This window comes from Thalassophryne amazonica, chromosome 6, assembly GCF_902500255.1.
Source record: "Thalassophryne amazonica chromosome 6, fThaAma1.1, whole genome shotgun sequence".
Classification (NCBI taxonomy): domain Eukaryota; kingdom Metazoa; phylum Chordata; class Actinopteri; order Batrachoidiformes; family Batrachoididae; genus Thalassophryne; species Thalassophryne amazonica.
The window spans coordinates 68,744,689-68,766,414 of record NC_047108.1 but is presented as its reverse complement, the minus strand read 5'-3'; the positions used below and the strand labels follow the sequence as shown (position 1 = coordinate 68,766,414).

The 21,726-nt window shown below is 39.0% G+C and overlaps 1 protein-coding gene across 1 annotated transcript; it reads right to left on the bottom strand.

Moving 5' to 3' along the window:
• Positions 1-1,914: 1,914 nt before the first annotated feature.
• Positions 1,915-21,634, bottom strand: ankrd33aa (ankyrin repeat domain 33Aa). The gene is made up of 5 exons (XM_034172403.1): positions 21,222-21,634; positions 12,396-12,713; positions 12,101-12,230; positions 5,884-6,024; positions 1,915-2,871 (listed from the first exon to the last, which is right to left on the bottom strand). Exons 2-5 carry the CDS (start codon positions 12,651-12,653, stop codon positions 2,069-2,071), a joined length of 1,332 nt encoding a protein of 443 aa, XP_034028294.1. The 5' UTR covers positions 12,654-12,713; positions 21,222-21,634; the 3' UTR covers positions 1,915-2,068.
• Between the last annotated feature and the right edge of the window lie 92 nt (positions 21,635-21,726).

Below are 21,726 nucleotides of genomic sequence, written 5' to 3'. Positions count from 1 at the left end.
AGCCAAAGAGCAGATATTGGTCAGTGTGAGTGGGTTTTCTGTAAACCTCTGTCTGGAGCTGCCTGTTCTCTCCAATCGTCAAGAGTCAAGACAGAAGTCAGACTACCAGAGCAAGAATTTTAGCTGAGGAAGCTTCTGTGATTTGAAGCGAAACGTCCTCAAGTCAAGCAACCCAGTCCATTCGAAGATTCAAGCTTCTCTACTAAGTCTGCATGTTCTGTATCAATGGACTACACAAAAGTTACTTCTTCACTCACAAGTTTGACCCCACTAATCATACACAAAAGCAGCTTCATAGTTTTTAAACCAGGTTTGTGAAGCGTTAACAAGAGCTGTAATATCGTTTATGGTGCCGAAGAGGTGTGTGAGACTGCAGCTTTTGCTTCAATGCTTGATACAAGAAATATGTTTCCATATCTCAAAAACATGATGTGATTGGCAAAAACTAACGCCAGATTCAGATTCAGTGCTCCCAAATGACCCAAAATCTATTGAAAACTCCATGCAAGAAAAATTGTGTTGACCAGTGTAATAATGGTTTTGCATGTAATAACGAGATACAGTGAAATATGATAAACTTTATTGTGCAAAAGGGAATGTTGTTTTGGACCAAGAGCATGCATCTTGATCACTTGTACAGATATGACAAAACCAAAACCAAATTGGTTCATGACAGACATCTACATATACAACATTGTATATAAACTGCCTTTTTATGCATTGCTGACTAAGAAGACCAGTTTCAGAACTCAAGAGAGTGAATGTAAAATAACTTGCAGTATGAAAATTCTGTGAACCAGACATAGTAAAGGCATGTGTCAGATACTACTTGTTGCATACATTGAGTAACATTTATAGAACTCAAATTATTAAATTGCTCAAGTATAAATTTGGACTGATGATGATGCAAAAATGATATCGGCACCAAAGTGAGAGGCTCCACTTCTGCACACGCTCATACACAGTCTATTGTACTATGGCTTTGGTTAGCTTACCATTTGAATGTACTTCCAAACATTGTTGATAAATGTAAATCAGATTGCAGCTGTCCAGTAGAAAATAGTGTTATCACATTTCTTAATACATTTGTCCCCTGTTAGCTTTATACAGCAAATACTCCCAAAAGTATCTGTTGTATGGCGTATGGGTGGCATGGTGGATTAGTGGGTTAGCACTGTCACCTCATAGCAGCAAGGCCCCAGGATTGTTTCCTGCCTTGACGTTTCTATGTTGTTTGCATGTTCTTCCTCGTTCACGTGGGTCCCTTTGGGTACTCTGCCTTCCACCCACTCTCAAAGACATGGCGGACAGGTGAATTGGAAACTTGAAATTGACTGTAGATGTGTGACTGAGTTTGTCCATCTGTATGTGGCTCTGCGATAGACTGGAATCCTTTCCATGTTGTAGACTATCTCTCACCCTGTGACCTCTGGAATAGACTCCAGCTCCCCTGAGACCCTTGATTTAGTAAGTGGGTATAGAAAGTGAATGAGCAAATGTTACCAAAATCAAATATCGGGTGAAGATTGTCTTTTTGTTTTCCAAAGAAAAAAATTCAGCACTTCTAGTAAATTAAATTTATTCTAGTTTGTCCAGTTCCTGCCAGAATGGGCAAATGTATCCATCCATTTTCTATACATGCTTACTCCAAGTAAGGGTCACAAGGTGGGCAACAGCCTATTGCAACAGTCATGAGGCAGGTTACACTCTGGACAGGACGCCAGTCTATCGCAGGGTCACACATAGACAGACAATGGATGTGAGAGGAAGCCAGAGCAGCCAGAGGGAACCCACACGAACATGCTAACTCCACACACAAAAGTCCCAGGTAGGATGCAATCCCATGACCTTCTTACTGTGTGGCAACAGTGCTAACCACTAAGCCACTGTGCAGCCCTGAAATGCATCTATAATATATAATTAAATATCAATATGTAATTATTAAATATAATTAATTTACTTTACCAGTAGCTATCATGTTTTCCATTTCGTTTTTCTACTATACGTATATATACAAACAACATAAAGACACAGTAATATTACATACAATCATCACATTGAATTTGCTTCAGTTTCCACTTGATGTATGTTTACATTTAGATTTCTTAATTTTCTTCACTTGTGATTTTTCTTCAAGTTCCTTCTTCTGTCTCTCTTCCTTGGCTTCCTTGTACTTCCAAACAGGAAGCTCTAGGTCACCCTTTTTCCCCTTCCCCTTCCTCTTTTTCTCTTTCTTTGGAGTGGGTTCCAAAGATTTTGTCACTTTGATTCGAGGAAGACAGCCTGAGGGGAAAATGCTGTTTCTGTGCGCCATGCTGCGGGGAATGAAGCTCCTTACGCCACTTGGCACTATGCTGTCCCTACGTTCAGACTCCTGGCAGCATGAAATCAGAGATGCAGCAGCTGTAGCTGTGGCATCATTGCTGTGGGATACTTTCCCCTCCTCCAACTCTTTGCTGTTGTACTTCACAAGCAGGTCAGGAAGGGCTAGCCGTCGCTTACCAATCTCAGGGGGGCTGCTTGGACAAAGTGGCCGGCAAGCAGTGGCTACCAGGGGACTGTGGATACTTGTGGTCATTCGCACCATATGGTCTATGACCCCATTATCCTCAGGGTCATGAGGGAATCTGAAAGTAAAACTATCATTTAAATGCTGCCTCAGTTTTTGGCTGGGTGTTTTGCTGGCAGTAGCTTTAGCTACAAACTGCTGCAGTTGTGGCCACTCGGGAAGGTAGTTTTCACAGAAATGATCAGCGACAGGATGAGCCTGCAGGCGGCGTAGTCTTTTTACAGTCTCAAACCTTCCTGTTCTAATAGCCCATTCTTTTACACCTCTTCCTTGGACGAGGTCTCTTGCATCAATGTCTGCACCTGCATGTGAATGTGGAGCAAAAAATGTCAGAAAACAGTGGTGGTGCTTTAGAAACACAACATATCCGCAACATTACACTATGAAAGAAATATGTCAAGCCACTTCACAGCAGGGTGTGTTTGGTCTAAATTATGTGTCCAGGCAGATAATTCACTGCTTTGATTTAATACAATCTGTCTTGTTTTGCACCAGTTAACCTTCTCAGGTATGTCTACCTTTCTGACCACAGCAATGTTGTCAGTTAATTAGAATTTGAAATTATTCCCTAATAATTTAAACAAATGTTGGCGAGCTGCCAAGTCAAGTCTCAAGTGAGCTTGCAAACAATCAGTGGTCATTATGACTTGAGACTTGACTTGGGACTTGCTGATTGATGACTTGAGATTGATTTGGCAGTGACCTACTTCCACCTCTATTATTTAGTAGTTTTGGGCTGCATTGTTTTGTATGGGCCTGGTAATTGCAGTGAAAATGGCTCAACGCTCTTTGACTTTGCAAAAAGGCTGGGGGCTATGAGTAGCTAGAGCCTGCTTCCAACTTACAGATGTACATCACTGGACATGGTATACCAGTGGTGTTGCCAAGGATATTGACAATGTCCTTTTTTGAAAATGCTGCAGAATTCTACAGATATGTACAGTATGGTTTACAGAATGGTACATGGACTCTATTTATATAGTGCATTTCCATCTGAATCAGAAGTTCAAAACCCTTTGCATTGATTCCCCCCCACACACACACACCTATGTCAGGGTGCTGCCATGCAGCGCACTCAACTGCACACCGGGAGCAACTGGGGACTACGGACCTTGCTCAAGTGTTCTAGTGATTTTCCTTCTTACCACTAGACCATCAGCTCTCCTGGGCAGAAGTGCCCAGTTTGTAAATTCTGACCACAGGCTTGTTGTGGCTTTTTTCAGGATTCAGTTAAAGTTTCGCAGATGACTGTCTGCTCAGTGTCTAAGATTAAATCTGGCCAGAATTCAAGATCAAATTGCTTCTCAGGAATTTATGTAAAATCTGGCTGGAGGACATGAACAGACATGGGGACAACTGATGATCCAAGTGGATTGAGGGAGTTCTTCGCAATCACACCTTGACATTTGCTGAGGATTTTCCTGGTGTGTAGTGAACTCCTTGTATGGCAGCAGCACTCTAAAATCAGTGTGTGTGTGTGTGTGTGAATGGGTGAAAGTGAGGCATCACTTTAAAGTTCTTTGAGCTTCTGATTCAGATAGAAAAAGCATGAAATAAATGGAGTCCATTTACCATCTGTGATCTAGTGAAGGTCAACCTGCTAACAAAGGATCCAAAGCACTTTGTTCCTCCAAACCTGCACCTCGTCCCACTGCACTTATGGCAGAAGGTGGTTCAGACCTGACAGATGCTTCTGCTCTCTGCTGTACTGCTGGAATGTTAGACATCTTCAGTGTCAGGGTTGTTGTGACTGATTCTCCATTTTGGTGGGATTGCAAACACTGTAAAACAACTGAAGGCAGGAAAAACTCCAGGGAGCTGTGACATCTAATATGCCACACTCTGGGAGAGTGGTATCATTCCTTCAGACTCAAAGAAAAGACTTGTTTTCCCAAACTGGAAAGGAAAGGGTGATTGCCAAGATTGCAGCAATTATCAGGGTATTGAGGTACTTGCTGCTCAATGACCTGAATAGTCTGGCTTCATACACAAGAAGTCAACTATCGACTGTATTCTAGCTCTGCCAGAACTCATAGAACACAAGCATGAATATCGGTAGTGCTTCTTTGCAACCTATGTTGATTTTAGAAAATCGTTCATTTCAGTCGATAAGACTGCTCTCTGGGACAGTCTGAGAATTCATGGGCTCTCCATAAAACTACAGGACATCATAACCACGCTATACACATATACTGTGAAAGCTTTATGAGCTCTGGTTCTTACTGTTTTCAGTACTTGCATGGATGGTGTTGTGTAGGCTTTTGGAAAAATATGTTTGTTGGACCACCCATTTCAATAAAATGTCTGATTTCTTCACAAATAAAAAATAAATCACAAATAACTCATCCTTTTGTGTCTGTTTTTGTCCTGTAGAAATCCTTTTTTCATTCATTATATGTGCTCCTTGTCAGCTGATGTAAGCTGGTATTTGGTGAGTCTGTCGGACAGTTGTCTACATGCTCATCAGACAGGGAACTTTCCTGATGGTTGTTTTGTTCTGTCCTTGTTCATAGCTTGCCAGCCTTGTTAAAGATAAAACATCCATTTTCCACTGGAAATGGAATTTTCCCGTCAACTTCTCACTGTAAACAGTAGAACATCCTAATTGTCCTGCCCCTGACTGCTGACATGAAGGCAGTTTTATCGTGTTGTTCATCTTCTGTCTGTCCGGATGTGTTGCTCACCTGCAGTCTGTGTTTGTCCCCTCATTCTATCACAGCCTGAAATCCGCTGAAAACCAATGCATTAGATGATTTTTGTTCCTGGACACATTATTAAGGCAATCCATTCTGAACAGTTTAGTCAATCTGTCACAGATCCATTCTGCCTCTCTGCAACTCACAACTCTCTTACTGCAAACTCTCAAACTGACATAATTATCATATGACGCCTACCAGCGCACAGTAATGACATTGTCACAGATAAGATGGGGAAGAGATGAGAAAAACTCTTTGAAAATTCATAATTTTTGTGCTTTTTTTGATGTGTTGGGGTCATGGAATAACTTTATTTTAGGGTGGGCATTTAATAAACTTTAATAAAAAAAAACTTATGCATGGCCAGGGACGGTCCACTGTGGGGATACAGTAATTCAAGCATTTCATATCTTCTTCATTAACTTTCAATAATTTATCAAAATAGTTACTTGATTTTCTTTTGATCCACTAATCATTAATTGTCAGCATTTTAAATTAACCATAACTGATGTCCTAAGAAATTGGAAATTTTGTTGTAATTCATATTTTCATGTGGTCTGCACCAATGACAGAATCCAGGACAATGGCTGCTATACGTATAAATCAAATGTCACGTACCATGCATCAGCAAAGTGGCTACACAGTCTTCTCGCCCCTGCAGTCCTGCTTTGATGAGGGCCGTGAAACCACGAGGATCCCTGACTTCAGTGTCCACACCAGAATAATAATTAAGGATATAGTTTAGAATGGTGTTGAAGCCTGGAATGGGAAAATAAGAGGTTAATAACAGTCATAAAATCAAAATAAAAAAGACTTTATTGAGAAAATATTTGGCCAGTTACTCTCATGAAAGAGGCTATATTAGTTGGTATGACTGATTGTAAACCAGATGATTAAAAAGTGAATTAATGGAGTTTAACAGAGTTTGGGGGGTCGCACCCAAGACATTTAAAATATGGTGAAAAGGTTGAGTGTATTGACAGAGAGATTCTGTCAAATTTCAGATGGATGAATGAACATTTTGTCAGACAAATTACTGTTATTACAAATATGTAATTTAAATGAAATCATTTTCACAGTGCATAATGAAAATAATATAAAACATGCCACTACAATCAGTTGTGGTTCTGGATAGAAGAACATGGACAGGAATGTTCAATAGTAAGGGCCCCTTCACACATAACACGAAGCTGGGTGAAAGAAGCAGAAACTGGCTGAAAATCCACAAACAAAAAACAAAATGGGGAACCGTGAAACATTCCATCTGCTGTTGGGAGGGACACACAGTCAGGCAGGCATGCATGATACCGCGGCGATGGTTTCATGCATGCTCATGTGCGTGCACAAAAACAGTGCACGCACCTGGAATGTGTGGCACTGCATTGCGCCGCTGCTGTTGGCGGGGGGAGGACCACACACCATAAAAAACCCACCACAATTTCTAATATTTAATCCTTTTAACAAGCAAGTATGGTCCTTCTGATCCTCTGTATATGACCCATGGTCATAGATGTGCAGTCATGAACTCACATGAATGAAGCCATGTCTATATCTGCTGACCCCGCGTGTCCAGCGAGTGGCACGCTGAAGGACACCGTGTCATGTGGACCATAGCTGACATGAGTATGCCCCCCCCCTGCACGCCACATGTGTTGTGGAGGGGGGTCACACACCACATGTGTTGGGGGAGCACACTTGCTTGACATATGTGTTACTTGGTAACAGCATACTTGTGTGGCACTTAGACAATTTTCACAGACAGCTTGAATGTGGTCATCTGCACTCCACTATTGTGCAGGGAGTGCAAATAGCCCCATCTTTCTAAGTGCCCAGTGAGTGGTGTTGGATGTTTGTGTATGACACCTGGAATTTGGCCAAGAGGGGTTCGAATGGGCACTCACAGGGCACTCGCTGTCTTTCAGCCACTGGTGTGCACGAATGGCTGTGTAAGAGGCGGTTGAGGTGGCTCTGATTTTTCACGAGTGTTGTGCGATTCCTCCTTTGTGTGCTGGTCGGCTTCAGTGGTGTTATGTGTGAAGGGGCCCTATGGCTTGTTATTTTCCCCATAGCAGCCATTTTACCAGTGAACAGAGTTTGAAGAAACCTGGTGATAAGGTCGGCTGTAATTTCAAATAAAAATTTAAATAATGGGGTGGTTTCATGAAAAAGGGTTAAAGGCTTGAAAGTTTTTTAATTTATGACGTATATATTGTAAGATCGGGCATTTTTAAAGCTTGATGGTAGTTCCAGATATATTTAGACATTGACACTTTTTTGAAGGTATTTTTCAGCTTTCTGCTTTAGAACATTTGAGCTCATAGTACAACCCCTGGCAAAAATTATGGAATCACCGGCCTCAGAGGATGTTCATTCTGTTGTTTAATTTTGTAGAAAAAAAGCAGATCACAGACATGACACAAAACTAAAGTCATTTCAAATGGCAACTTTCTGGCATTAAGAAACACTAAATCAAGAAAAAAAGATGGTGGCAGTCAGTAACGGTTACTTTTTTAGACCAAGCAGAGGAAAAAAATATGGACTCACTCAATTCTGAGGAAAAAATTATGGAATCACCCTGTAAATTTCCATCCCCAAAACTAACACCTGCATCAAATCACATCTGCTTGTTGACATTGACCCTATGTCATGAAATTGACCCTATATGTCTTTTTGCAAGGAATGTTTTAACAGTTTTTGCTCTATGGCAAGATGCATTATCTTCTTGAAAAATGATTTCATCATCCTCAAACATCAGAAAAGTGTCCAAAATGTCAACGTTAGCTTGTGCATTTATTGATGATGTAATGACAGCCATCTCCCCAGTGCCTTTACCTGACATGCAGCCCCATATCATCAATGACTGTGGAAATTTACATGTTCTCTTCAGGCAGTCATCTTTATAAATCTCATTGGAACGGCACCAAACAAAAGTTCCAGCATCATCACCTTGCCCAATGCAGATTCGAGATTCATCACTGAATATGACTTTCATCCAGTCATCCACAGTCCACGATTGCTTTTCTTTAGCCCATTGTAACTTTGTTTTTTTCTGTTTAGGTGTTAATGATGGCTTTCGTTTAGCTTTTCTGTATGTAAATCCCATTTCCTTTAGGCGGTTTCTTACAGTTCGGTCACAGACGTTGACTCCAGTTTCCTCCCATTCATTCCTCATTTGTTTTGTTGTGCATTTTCGATTTTTGAGACATATTGCTTTAAGTTTTCTGTCTTGACGCTTTGATGTCTTCCTTGGTCTACCAGTATGTTTGCCTTTAACAACCTTCCCATGTTGTTTGTATTTGGTCCAGAGTTTAGACACAGCTGACTGTGAACAACCAACATCTTTTGCAACATTGAGTGATGATTTACCCTCTTTTAAGAGTTTGATAATCCTCTCCTTTGTTTCAATTGACATCTCTCGTGTTGGAGCCATGATTCATGTCAGTCCACTTGGTGCAACAGCTCTCCAAGGTGTGATCACTCCTTTTTAGATGCAGACTAACAAGCAGATGTGATTTGATGCAGGTGTTAGTTTTGGGGATGAAAATTTACAGGGTGATTCCATAATTTATTCCTCAGAATTGAGTGAGTCCATATTTTTTTCCTCTGCTTGGTCTAAAAAGTAACCGTTACTGACTGCCACAATCTTTTTTTCTTGATTTCTTATAGTGTTTCTTAAAGCCAGAAAGTTGCCATTTGAAATGACTTTAGTTTTGTGTCATCTCTGTGATCTGCTTTTTTCCTACAAAATTAAACAACTGAATGAACATCCTCCGAGGCCGGTGATTCCATAATTTTTGCCAGGGGTTGTAAATAGGTATATAAATATAAATATGAACTCTATCTTGATGACAGACACAAAACAAGTTGCGCAGAGGATGCAAATCCATTTGGGGTGTTCTGAGCACACTTTGCTATTTAATTAATATCAGCACAAAGCCAGGTGCTGGGTAAAAAATGGATGGATTTACCAAGTTCATTCAACATGGCCGGTTTATAGACCAAATAGGATGCCAACCAGTCAGATTGACACTCCTTACCTTTACCTTTACACTACAATTTAACCCTTGTTGCAAGAAAATTGAATAAATTACGAAACAGAAATAAAAATATTAAAAATCAATGTAAAAATCCTTACATTCCAAAGAAAAATCAAACTCCTCTGGAGAAAGAAATAAAAGAAATAGACTGGTGCTGTAAAATTGATAATGAATGTTGTGATCGCTCATGCAGTAATATCATTTTAGCTACAAAGGAGACAGTTGCTAAATATACTGAACTGAAGCAGAGAAAAACCAAAGAAAAAGCAACTGCCATGGTTTAATAGCTCTCTCTGGGATCTAATGAAACAGAGGGATATGGCTCTTAAACATTTTCTCAAAACAAAATTAGTCACTGATCATTACATTTTCAAAAGTTTGCGAAATAAAGTTACCAGGCACCTTAGAAAGGCAAAGGGAAATTTCTTCTTAAATCTGATTAAAGAGGCAAAAGGGAACAGTAAACAACTCTGGAGGAGTATGGACAAATTATTGGGAAGAGAAAAAACAAATTGTGATAAATTACAACTCGAAAAAAATGGAGTAATTAATAATGATAATGCTGAATTGGCAATATACTTTAATGATTATTTTCTTGATTCTGTTCTGAAACTGGCAGACAATTTTTCTAATTATTGTTCTTTGAAATTTGAAAATGATTGTAATGACTCTTTTAAATTGTGTAATATTGTGGAAGAAAATGTTTTTAAAGTTATTTCACAACTAAACAAGAGTAAAACTAAGGACGTCTTTGGTATTGACACCGCTTTCTTAAAGGAACACAAAGAAACTCTAACCCCAGTTTTAACAAAAGTGATAAATCAGTCAACAAGTGAAAACACCTTCCTCACGGTTTTAAAAACAGCTGCGGTTAAGCCTGTCTACAAGTCTGGAGACAAGCTCCAAGTTTCCAGCTATAGGCCTATCAGTATCCTTCCAACCATCTCCAAAGTCTTTGAAAAGGTTGTAGCAATGCACTTGATGGAACATCTCGCATCTGTTGAGGCTTTACATCCTCTTCAGTTTGGTTTTAGAAAACACTACTCAACCGAGGCTGCATGCTGTTATTTTTTAGAAGAAATAAAATCCAGTTTGGATATGGGAGGAGTGGTAGGAGCAGTCTTTCTGGACTTGAGGAAGGCTTTTGACACCGTTAACCATGAACTTCTTAACAAATTAATTAAATTCAGCTTTCATACCAATACAATTCATTGGATAAGATCATACCTCAGTGACAGGCAGCAGTGTGTAACTATGGGTGAAGTAACATCCCCTTTAAGACCATGCAGTCTAGGTGTGCCTCAGGACTCTATTTTAGGGCCACTGTTGTTCACACTTTATATTAATGATCTTCCATCTGTCTGCAATGTTAAAACAATTATGTATGCTGATGACACTGTAGTGTATACCCATGGAAAAACCGTGGAGGAGGTAGCTCAGGAACTAACAAGAGAGATTTTTTCATTGGTTAAAAAATTCCTGCCTTACTTTAAATATTGAAAAAACAGTATCTATGTTTTTTTACAAACAGAAACAAACTTCAGAAATGTCCTGAAGTTTTAATCGGTGGTCAGAAAATTCATAATGTTGATCAATATAGATATCTGGGTATAATACTTGATTCAAATTTGAATTTTAAGAAACGTTAAGATAACAAACACTTTAAAATTTAATTTGTGAAATTATAGATACATTCGAAACTCTCTTACCATCGAAGCTTCTAATGTATATCTTAATGCAATGATTATACCACATTTTCGCTACTGTATGACAAGTTGGTCACAGATGTGCAAAACTGCCCTTAGGCCTCTTCAATCACTTTATAAAAGCTCTCTCAAGATTCATGATAAGAAAAAAACGTTTATTTCATCATTGTCACATACTCTCAAAGTATAATATTCTGAGCTTTGAAAATTCAATCATGTACTCAAATTTATGTTTGTTGTTTAAAATCATTCATGGCAATGCTGCTCCACCGTTAAAACCGTTCATATCCTTGAACTTGGAAACATCTCGAGCCACTCGGTCGCCGGGTCGAGGCGAGTGCAGGATTCCTAGACGTAGAACAACTTTTGGGAACTCAGTATTCTCTTGTGTGGCCATGCACCAGTGGAATATGTTACCAACTGAACTTATTTCTTGTACAAACTTTTACACTTTTTCACGACTGGTTAAAAATTGGTTGCTCTCGGGACAGACATGTAACCATAGTGTGATCTAATGTCATGTGTTCTGGACACAGTGTAATTTAAAAAATTTAATGTAATGTATTGTAAATTTCCGCTTTTTAATTGTTTTCCATCAGCCTGTCTAGGGACTACAGGTGGAAATTAGCACGTGTGCTACAACCTGGCATAAGGCATCTCTCCTATTTAAGGATAATGTATATTGTACACTGTCCCTGTTTCAAATAAATAAACAAACAAACAAACAAACTGGACTGCACCAGGCACACATTGATGCAGTATCAAGAAAGCGGACACAAATCAAAGGATTTCTGCAAGTTAATGGTGGTTTTGAAGGCGGGCTGCTCTCAGTACATTTACACTTGAATTTAACTGACGTTATCTAATTACTTGAACTAACACATCTATCTGTGAAACTTCTTAGAAGCTTATTGTTGAATACCTTTGGTCTTTTAAGGCAATGAAATGCTGATTGGCATCTAACTACAAGCAAAATTGAGTAAAAAGTGCACAAAGTAGTATTTCCAGTATTTACATTTGTACTGTAAATACATGTGTATAGTTACAGGTCTATATCTTGTAAATGTGCGTGTTGTGAAAATGTAATCACACCTGCTTGGGCTGCAATCATGAGGGCCGTATTACCGTCTGTGTCTTGGTGGTTGATGTCTATTAGTGGACATGTGTTCAGCACAGTGACAATGTCAACAAAACCTTTGCTCACGGCGAGCATCAGCCCATTCTGATAGACATAAGACAGAAATAAAATTACTATAATGAAGCCCTAAACTTGAATTAATTTTTTGATATTGAATGAATTCAATATCAAAAATATTCAGATTCTGATGGGAGCATACTGATTACACCAAACTCTTATTTTGTGTGACGAATCTTTAATGCATTTCACCCTGCCATTGATGTCCAGCTCCATAACTTCTTCTTCTGTGACTCCTCGTTCCAGGATGCTATGCAGGGCTGCGATGTTATTCCTCGCACAGGCTTCGTACATCGTTTTAGGCAGCTCTGTGTACCTTTCATCCCTGTCATAGCAGGGAATCTCAGAGTCGTCAGAAAGCACGCTATCTGAGTCGGAATCATAAAGAAGGTCATCAGAGTCTTCGGATGGGCCATCACCCAGGATGGGATCATCATTTGCAGTGGCCATGAAATCGCCTAATGCCAGGTATCACACCTGTACAGTAGATCTGCTGCTTATCATCCACTCCTTAAAGAGAAAATAAAGCGTAGCTGTAAAATGGAACACATTTTTCCTCCTAAAAATAAATGACCCAAGTGTCTACAAGAATAGGTTTCTCTGTATATTTTAATATCTGGTTTTAATGTAGTTTGGGGCCATGTGCAGAAAACTCAAGGTAGATTTATGACTGATTGTGTATATGCACAAAGATGAAAATGTACATGCACAATTTTATCACCGTGATTTTTCTCTCATGAATTTCAGTTATCATGAAACTCTACACTTGTACTCATCTGTGCATGTTGAGGTATTCTTCAGTCTCCCATTGCTCATTTCTTGCACCTGATTGTTTACGTTTGTGGCTCAAAAAAAAAAACGGTGCTAATAGTGGCATTGTAGAACATTGTGACCAATCTGGAAAATTTTGAACATGTTCAAAAATATTGCGCTGCTGTGACAGATTGTGATTCACAAACATGAATAATCAGATGTAATTTCTGATGATAGGCGGTAATACACATCTTTTAATGTCATTTCACAGACTGTGGTTTTTATTTCATTTTTGAAATAAAATTGCTTCTGTTTTAATGTGGATTTGGCTGCACTGTCACTTTAATGCTAGCTAAAATGAAAATACAATGCAGATTGTTTCTGTTTTGGCACAGAGCAATTTCATTTACCCGAGGGTCAGCACCGTGAGATGCACAGCCCAGCACTGTGCCAAGGCGCACGGCTCGGTTCCGTGCTGAGGTGTAGTGCTCCACTCATTGCTCTGGCTAAACACCACAGAGTTTGTGCATATGGAGTATAGAGTATTTGTTGTATAGCAGACCATTACGGGACCACACACACCATGCGTCTATTTTACTTTTAGAAATGGCTTTGTTATTTTTAAAGATTGATTTGTTATATTGGAGATGTCATTGTTATTTTGGTTGTATCTCTTGAAATAATTAACGGCCGCTTCAATGTGGATTCAGCAGCTCAGTTATTTTGATGCTGGACTGCAATGAAAACAAAATTAAAATACAATGTAATAATGTTATTTGTGAACCGAATAGTGGGCAATTTCTTGGCGGCTGGATTGACCAGTACAGTGGTCAGTGTGTGTACAGTTCTAATACTCACTGTTCACTAACCTGCTTAAATCTCCTCTGGAAAGATATTACACATCTATAATCCTATGAAAAGCATGCTGCACTCTTCAGCAGAACACTGTTTTCAGATGTTCACAGATTCATTGTATCTGTGGTGATGTCTTGTAGGCTACACACAGTGCTGTGGTGACACACACAACTTTAGACTGCTGTTGGCAATTATCTCATATCTGGAATGTGGATGTCAATCAGGGCTGAAAATTGGCAGTGGGAGACTAGCTTTACATCAAATACGGTACCTGCCAGCATTTGCAGGCACCATGCTAAATACATCCAGCAAAGTGAGAGGGATCTGTCTGTAAGTCACGATGCCTAAAGAGGATGAACAGCCTCACCTCACTTCCACTCTCCTGTCAGAGCAGCTGATTCTTAAATCTTCTCTGGAACAGGTTGTTGCAAATGTTTCATTGTTTTTTTAGAAAATGTAGGCACAGATATCACACATATCTTCTTAATGTTTGAAATAATTTTCATTATTTAATGTCATTGAAATATGTGCATGATGAAACGGTGCTCAATTACTCAGTTCTATCTATCTATCTGTCTATCTATCACTTTTTGAAGTATTAATGCAACAGATAAATGCATATATCATAACAATCTTTCATTTAGTGATACAAGCACCAAATTTGGCACAATGGTACTGTCTACTTTTTGCAATATATATATATATATATATATATATATATATATACAGTGGTGGGCACAGATAACCAAAAAATTAACTTCGATAACAGATAATCAGATAACTGAAAAGTTATCTTCAATAAAGATAAAACAATAAACCACCCAAAAATGTATCGGAAGTTACAGATAACCGATAACAGATAAATTCCAATATTGTCTCTGGTACATTTACACCTACTAATAAAGCGAATTTAAGTTTTAATGCCACAATAGCTTCTAGCAGTGGTGGGCACAGATAACCAAAAAATTAACTTCGATAACAGATTATCAGATAACTGAAAAGTTATCTTTGATAAAGATAAACCGATAAACCACCCAAAAATGTATCGGAAGTTACAGATAATCGATAACCGATAAATTCCGGTGTTGTCTCTGGTTCATTTACAATTACTAAGAAGCTGAAATTGATTTTTAACACGATAGCTTTTGAAAACATCAAAAGTGACAAAAGACCCAAAGAATGAGTCAGTATTTCTATATTTGACCATGCTACCCCCTATAGAAAGCTGCACAGATGAATCTTGAGAGCACCCACAAAAACAGCTCTCAGCTAATCGTAATGCTCTGGTCAGGCGGAGGTCTTGAAAAATAAAGTCATACTAACTTGTGGTTTTGTGAAAATACTGATAGAATAACTCCATTAATGTCAATTCTGTCATTTGTACAAAGTTAAAATATAACATATATCTTTTAATGTTGAATAATGCACTAATTCTGAGGTTTTGTAACAAACACAGACCGCAAAGCATTCTGGGTAAAAGTGCCTCTGCTAAACACTGATTGGTTCAGTCACTCATTATGCAAACCAACACGTTAATGTGACGTGTGACGTGTGTTGGTTTAAAGATAAATGTGCTTTTGTAAAATATTCCATTTTTATTTGTAAAAACAGGCATTTTTATGGAGCCCTGGAAGTGTCATCGCAAAATGTTTTGCATGTGGAGAGAATGTGCGTATGTTTTATTAGTGCCGTGCGCACATTTGATGATGTGTGCATGTTTTATGATGTTGTAAAACATGCACTCAATATTAGTAAGTAAGTAAGTAAATTTATTTATATAGTGCCTTTCACAGACATAAGTCACAAAGCACTTCACGGGTTAAAATGCAATAATAAATAATAAAAATAAAACAAAGGACAAGGTTAACAATTTGTCAGTTCTGAAAAGCCTTATCTTGACACTTAAATGTTGGCTTTACACTATGCGTGTTTTGGCCATTTTTCAGATGATTTTTCATTCGTGCGAGAATTTTTGGACCGAGTTTCAGGTTAATCGCGCGTCCTGCATCATGTAGTGAAGTAACAAGCTTTAACATCTCACAACCACCTCCTGCTGCTAAAAGCTACAAGCATCCAACCGCAGAGCTGTCTTGTAATGTTTTGTTGTTGTTGTTGTTTTGTTTTTAAACTTAATTTGTAAAAAAAACAAAACAAAAAAAACATTTGCAAAGCCAAAAAGTTGATTTGACCACCATCTGATATAACCGGGTTAAAATAAATACAACCCCTGGCAAAAATTATGGAATCGCCGGCCTCGGAGGATGTTCATTCAGTTGTTTCATTTTGTAGAAAAAAAGCAGATCACAGACATGACACAAAACTAAAGTCATTTCAAATGGCAACTTTCTGGCTTTAAGAAACACTATAAGAAATCAGGAAAAAAAATTGTGGCAGTCAGTAACGATTGCTTTTTTAGACCAAGCAGAAGGAAAAAAATATGGACTCACTCAATCCTGAGGAAAGAATTATGGAATCATGAAAACAAAAGAACGCTCCAACACATCACTAGTATTTTGTTGCACCACCTCTGGCTTTTCTAACAGCTTTCAGTCTCTGAGGCATGGACTTAATGAGTGACAAACAGTACTCTTCATCAATCTGGCTCCAACTTTCTCTGATTGCTGTTGCCAGATCAGCTTTGCAGGTTGGAGCCTTGTCATGGACCATTTTCTTCAACTTCCACCAAAGATTTTCAATTGGATTAAGATCTGGACTATTTGCAGGCCACGACATTGACCCCATGTGTCTTTTTGCAAGGAATGTTTTCACAATTTTTGCTCTATGGCAAGATGCATTATCATCTTGAAAAATGATTTCATCATCCCCAAACATCCTTTCAATTGATGGGATAAGAAAAGTGTCCAAAATATCAACGTAAACTTGTGCATTTATTGATGATGTAATGACAGCCATCTCCCCAGTGCCTTTACCTGACATGCAGCCCCATATCATCAATGACTGTGGAAATTTACATGTTCTCTTCAGGCAGTCATCTTTATAAATCTCATTGGAACGGCACCAAACAAAAATTCCAGCATCATCACCTTGCCCAATGCAGATTCGAGATTCATCACTGAATATGACTTTCATCCAGTCATCCACAGTCCACGATTGCTTTTCCTTAGCCCATTGTAACCTTGTTTTTTTCTGTTTAGGTGTTAATGATGGTTTAGCTTTTCTGTATGTAAATCCCATTTCCTTTAGGCGGTTTCTTACAGTTTGGTCACAGACGTTGACTCCAGTTTCCTCCCATTCGTTAAACATTTGGTTTGTTGCGCATTTTCGATTTTTGAGACATATTGCTTTAAATTTTCTGTCTTGACTCTTCGATGTCTTCCTTGGTCTACCCGTATGTTTGCCTTTAACAACCTTCCCATGTTGTTTGTATTTGGTCCAGAGTTTAGACACAGCTGACTGTGAACAACCAACATCTTTTGCAACATTGAGTGATGATTTACCCTCTTTTAAGAGTTTGATAATCCTCTCCTTTGTTTCAATTGACATCTCTCGTGTTGGAGCCATGATTCATGTCAGTCCACTTGGTGCAAAAGCTCTCCAAGGTGTGATCACTCCTTTTTAGATGCAGACTAACGAGCAGATCTGATTTGATGCAGGTGTTAGTTTTGGGGATGAAAATTTACAGGGTGATTCCATAATTTATTCCTCAGAATTGAGTGAGTCCATATTTTTTTCCCTCTGCTTGGTCTAAAAAAGTAACCGTTACTGACTACCACAATTATTTTTCCTGATTTCTTATAGTGTTTCTTAAAGCCAGAATGTTGCCATTTGAAATGACTTTAGTTTTGTGTCATGTCTGTGATCTGCTTTTTTTCTACAAAATTAAACAACTGAATGAACATCCTCCGAGGCCGGTGATTCCATAATTAATGCCAGGGGTTGTAGAACACTGCCATCTACTGGTACCCAGACGCTTAGTACTTGGGGCGAATACTGCCATGATTACTACTGGCCAGTAGATGGCAGTAGTGGCCTTGAAAACTTGCCAAACAAAATTCCAGATAATCTGTGTCTGCTACATTTAAGATGCGTGGAATTTAACAAATGCAAATACACTAACGTCTATAAACCCAGAGAATATATTCACGAGAGTTTTAGGCACTAGAGTTTAATGCTGTTGTGGAGCCTGAACAGAGTGTCTGAAATGCATTTGTCCAGTCGTGAACGTCTGAGATTACCCAATGCTACCCATAATGCATTGCTGCCTGGCACAGCATGTGCTCACAAAACCTTAAAAATTAGCACATTACTTTAAAACGAAAACATATATCTGATATTTTCACTTTACTGTCATGTCTGAGTTTTATAATTTTAAATAACTTGCCCAAAATGAGTAGGTTAAAATTTGAACCATAAGTTAAAAATGTATGCCTCTGGATGACTTAGGTGATTTTGCAATTATATCAGTATGGTGTTAAAGGAAATTGGTTTTTTTTGGTCACCAGTTCAATTTGCTTACAGAGGATAGAGTGGTTTCTTCTGAAAACAGCTCTCTTCTGTTTGCAGAGATTAGAACATCATACTTATTAGGAAACTTTTAACAGGTAGGTCTCAATTGCTTTAAAGTTTTAAAAATGTTTTTCACTGTTCAGCGTGGTTTACTACGTTATCAGTTATCGGACGGCAATTCATCGGAAGTTAATTAGTCTGATGATTGTTTTTAAATTTATCTAAAAAGATAATCCAATAATGAAAACACTATCTTAAATAATTATCTGTTATTGGAAGTGCGCCCACCACTGGCTTCTGGTAATATTAAAAGTAACAACAGACCCCAATGATGAGACCACACTTTTGTCTTTGAACATTCTGCCCCTGCTGGAAGTGCTTGTTTACTACAGAGCTCTTAGCAGAGGCAGTCTGAGAGCAGCCATAAAGCCAACTCTCATTCAATTACAATGCTCCTGTCAGGCGGAGGTCTTGAAAAATAAAGTCATGCTGACTTATGGTTTTGATTTATAAATAACATTAATACCGATAGAATAACTCCATTAATGTCAATTCTGTCATTTGTACAAAGTTAAAATATAGCATATATCTTTTAATGAATAATACACTAATTCTGAGGTTTTGTAACAAACACAGATCGCAAAGGATTCTGGGTAAAATGTGCCTCTGCTAAACACTGATTTGTTCACTCATTCATTATGTAAATCAACACGTTAATGTGACGTGTGTTGGTGTTTACAGATAAATGTGCTTTTGAACAATATTCCATTTTTTTTATTTGTAAAAACAGGCATTTTTACGGAGCCATGGAAGTGTCATCGCAAAATGTTTTGCATGTGGAGAGAATGTGCGCAGGAGATTTTTTTAATGAAAGACGTGCGGGCGGATTGCAGCGTCAGCTCGCAGCCGCCGCGACGCTCCGCCACAGGAAAAACACCTCTGTTGGAAGCCTTAAGGACAAGTTGGAACATGTCCAGCTGTTAAACAATTTCTCATATACTCACTCCACTGAAAGCCATCAAAAGCCGCCTGGATTTTACAAATGGTTATCAACACGGAGGTGTTTTTCCTGTGCTGCCGCACTGCGCCGGCTGCGTCCCGACGCGTGGACCCGTCCGCACGTCTTTCATTAAAAAAATCTCCTTTAACAGTGGAATATCCGGATAAAATGCTGAAACCGACTTCTTCTGAAACTTCTCTGTTCTCTCACGACGTCCTGGATCAATAGAGCCTGAAATGTGGAGGTTTTCAGCTTGAAACAGGTTGACGACGGCGCCTGGGAGTGCTGCGCGACATCCCGCACCGTGGGAAGTCCTTAAAGCGACAGTATCACCTCAAAATCTCTCATCAGCCGTTAAAATTTTCATCGAAAACCAGCTTAATTTTTCGAACCGTGTCCACTTCGATGTGCCTCACAGGTTTAGAAAAAATTTTGATCAAACAAAGCGCCAGTCTCTCAGCAACTTGTCAGACAAAGGAATTCCGACGAGGGGCTGGACAACTCCTCCCACAAGGAGTGCTCACAGGCGAATGACGTCACCGGCAGGCGTGGAAAAACTCACGCATGCGCACGAGGGTTCAAGCATGTCTGACGTAAAAACATATGAATGAAATCCATATAGTTTTTGAAAAAAATAAAAAGGACCTATACTTTATTGACAGCCCTCGTGTATATATATATATATATATATATATATATATATATATATATACACGAGGGCTGTCATATATATATATATATATATATATATATATATATATATATATAGGCGCAGTAACGTGGGCTACCTGCAGGGGTGCTTAGCGCGACTATAAAAGGTAGTCCAACAACCGATCCTGAATTGGCCCAGATTCTGGCCTCTCTCGCCTACTCTGTTGTTAGATAATATTTGTGCTAATTCTTTATTTTATGTTAGCAATCAAGTATCTGTGTTATTTCTGTGTTAAAACCTTGTAATAAAGTTTGCTGTGTTCCTGTGCTCACTCGCTGGCTTCCTTGGCAAATATTTGAACAACACTTCTGTACGCAACAAGCTTGAATGTGCGTTACCTGTTCCTAATTTTCCACAATCTAACTAGCATCCCTTAACCAGCCAGCAGGTGGCAGACACGTCTATGGGATATTACTGTGTCAAAACAAAGCTGTTTTTGAATTAATCTGGTGCATCAAAGTTCATCACCATCTAATTATTTCAGCTTCACTGTGTGCATTGCTTACACAATCTATATTTTTGTTGCACAAGCTCTACGCTGGTGCCAGGGCTGAGAACACTGTGTTGGCACTTTATTATTTCTGACAAACCACCCATGGCTGGTTTGTCTGTCATGGGGATGACTCAAAAACACACCGACTGATTTTCATTAAATCAGTACAGGGGTGAGGCATGGGCCACAAAAGAAAGAACCCACGCCAATAAACCCACGCTGTTTCAGATCAGGAAGCAGAATTTTTTGGTTTCTTTTTTTTTTGTCTCCTCACTTCTCTCATAATGTGATTGGTTTTTTCTGAATTTTGTAGGAGTTTGTCATAAAATGAAACCCCACATATAGTCAGAAAGTTGTAGTGTGCTTTTATGCATCTCTGGTTATTTAATTATGTTTCATGTATGCTGTCAGGTCTGTCCAGTGATGGACTCAGTGATTATATGGTGACTGATAACTGTGTGCGTGTACTTTCAATCAGACAAGTGTCTTAATAATAAACTATTATATCTTTATCTCAACATTGTTAGAGAAGGAGGAAGTTGTTTAACACAAACTCTTTTTTCAGTCTTCCATTTTCTGCACAAACCCAAAAAAACTTTACTTCTCTTCATCTGGGGTTTCACAGTACAACTTTCTCAGTAGTCTGCCTGTGAATCCTACACTCGTTTCTTTTGTCTCTCCTTCTCTCTGAATGAACCAACAAAATAAAATGTGCACATCACAACTCCAAAGTCTCACCGTGAAGTGATCCAGCCAAAGTTGTCGTCTTCTTCTTGAATTCTTTTTTGATTTTTTTTAAACCCCCCCTCACTGGTTAAGGCTTCCTCACATGTTGGTATAGTCCACTCCTCCTGCTCGCTGTTGTTTGAAAGTGGCTCCAGCTCCCTCCCACCTTCCCACCCCAACTCCACTCTTCATCTGTGCAGTTACGTTGCCTCGCCGGCCTGTAGTCCATCCAGGTTCCAACATAGACTCTGCTGTCCTAAGTCCTGCATCGTGCTCTGTCCCTCTCATCCTGATTAGAGGAGATTTAGGGATTAAGAGAATGAAACAAACATGCAGCGAACATTGCGCCCCTCTGTTGAGTTTGTGTGTGCTCTCGTTCTCCGTCACATTCGTCTCCACAGCTCTGTCAGGATGTGTCCATCCATAGTTCTCTTTGACCCCGTCTGTTGTGCCACAACAGCCCTCATGTACTGTCCAAATAAGAGATCAGACTGAATTCTACAGGCCCAAAATGTTC

What these genes read in the sequence shown, in the direction of transcription:
- ankrd33aa (XM_034172403.1), bottom strand. Translation starts at nt 12,653, where the DNA reads ATGGCCACTGCAAATGATGATCCCATCCTGGGTGATGGCCCATCCGAA. An exon ending in AGCTGGACATCAATGGCAGG is followed by an intron (nt 12,231 to 12,395) that starts GTGAAATGCATT and finishes TATGTCTATCAG; the next exon opens with AATGGGCTGATGCTCGCCGT. An exon ending in AGCCACTTTGCTGATGCATG is followed by an intron (nt 2,872 to 5,883) that starts GTACGTGACATT and finishes ATTCACATGCAG; the next exon opens with GTGCAGACATTGATGCAAGA.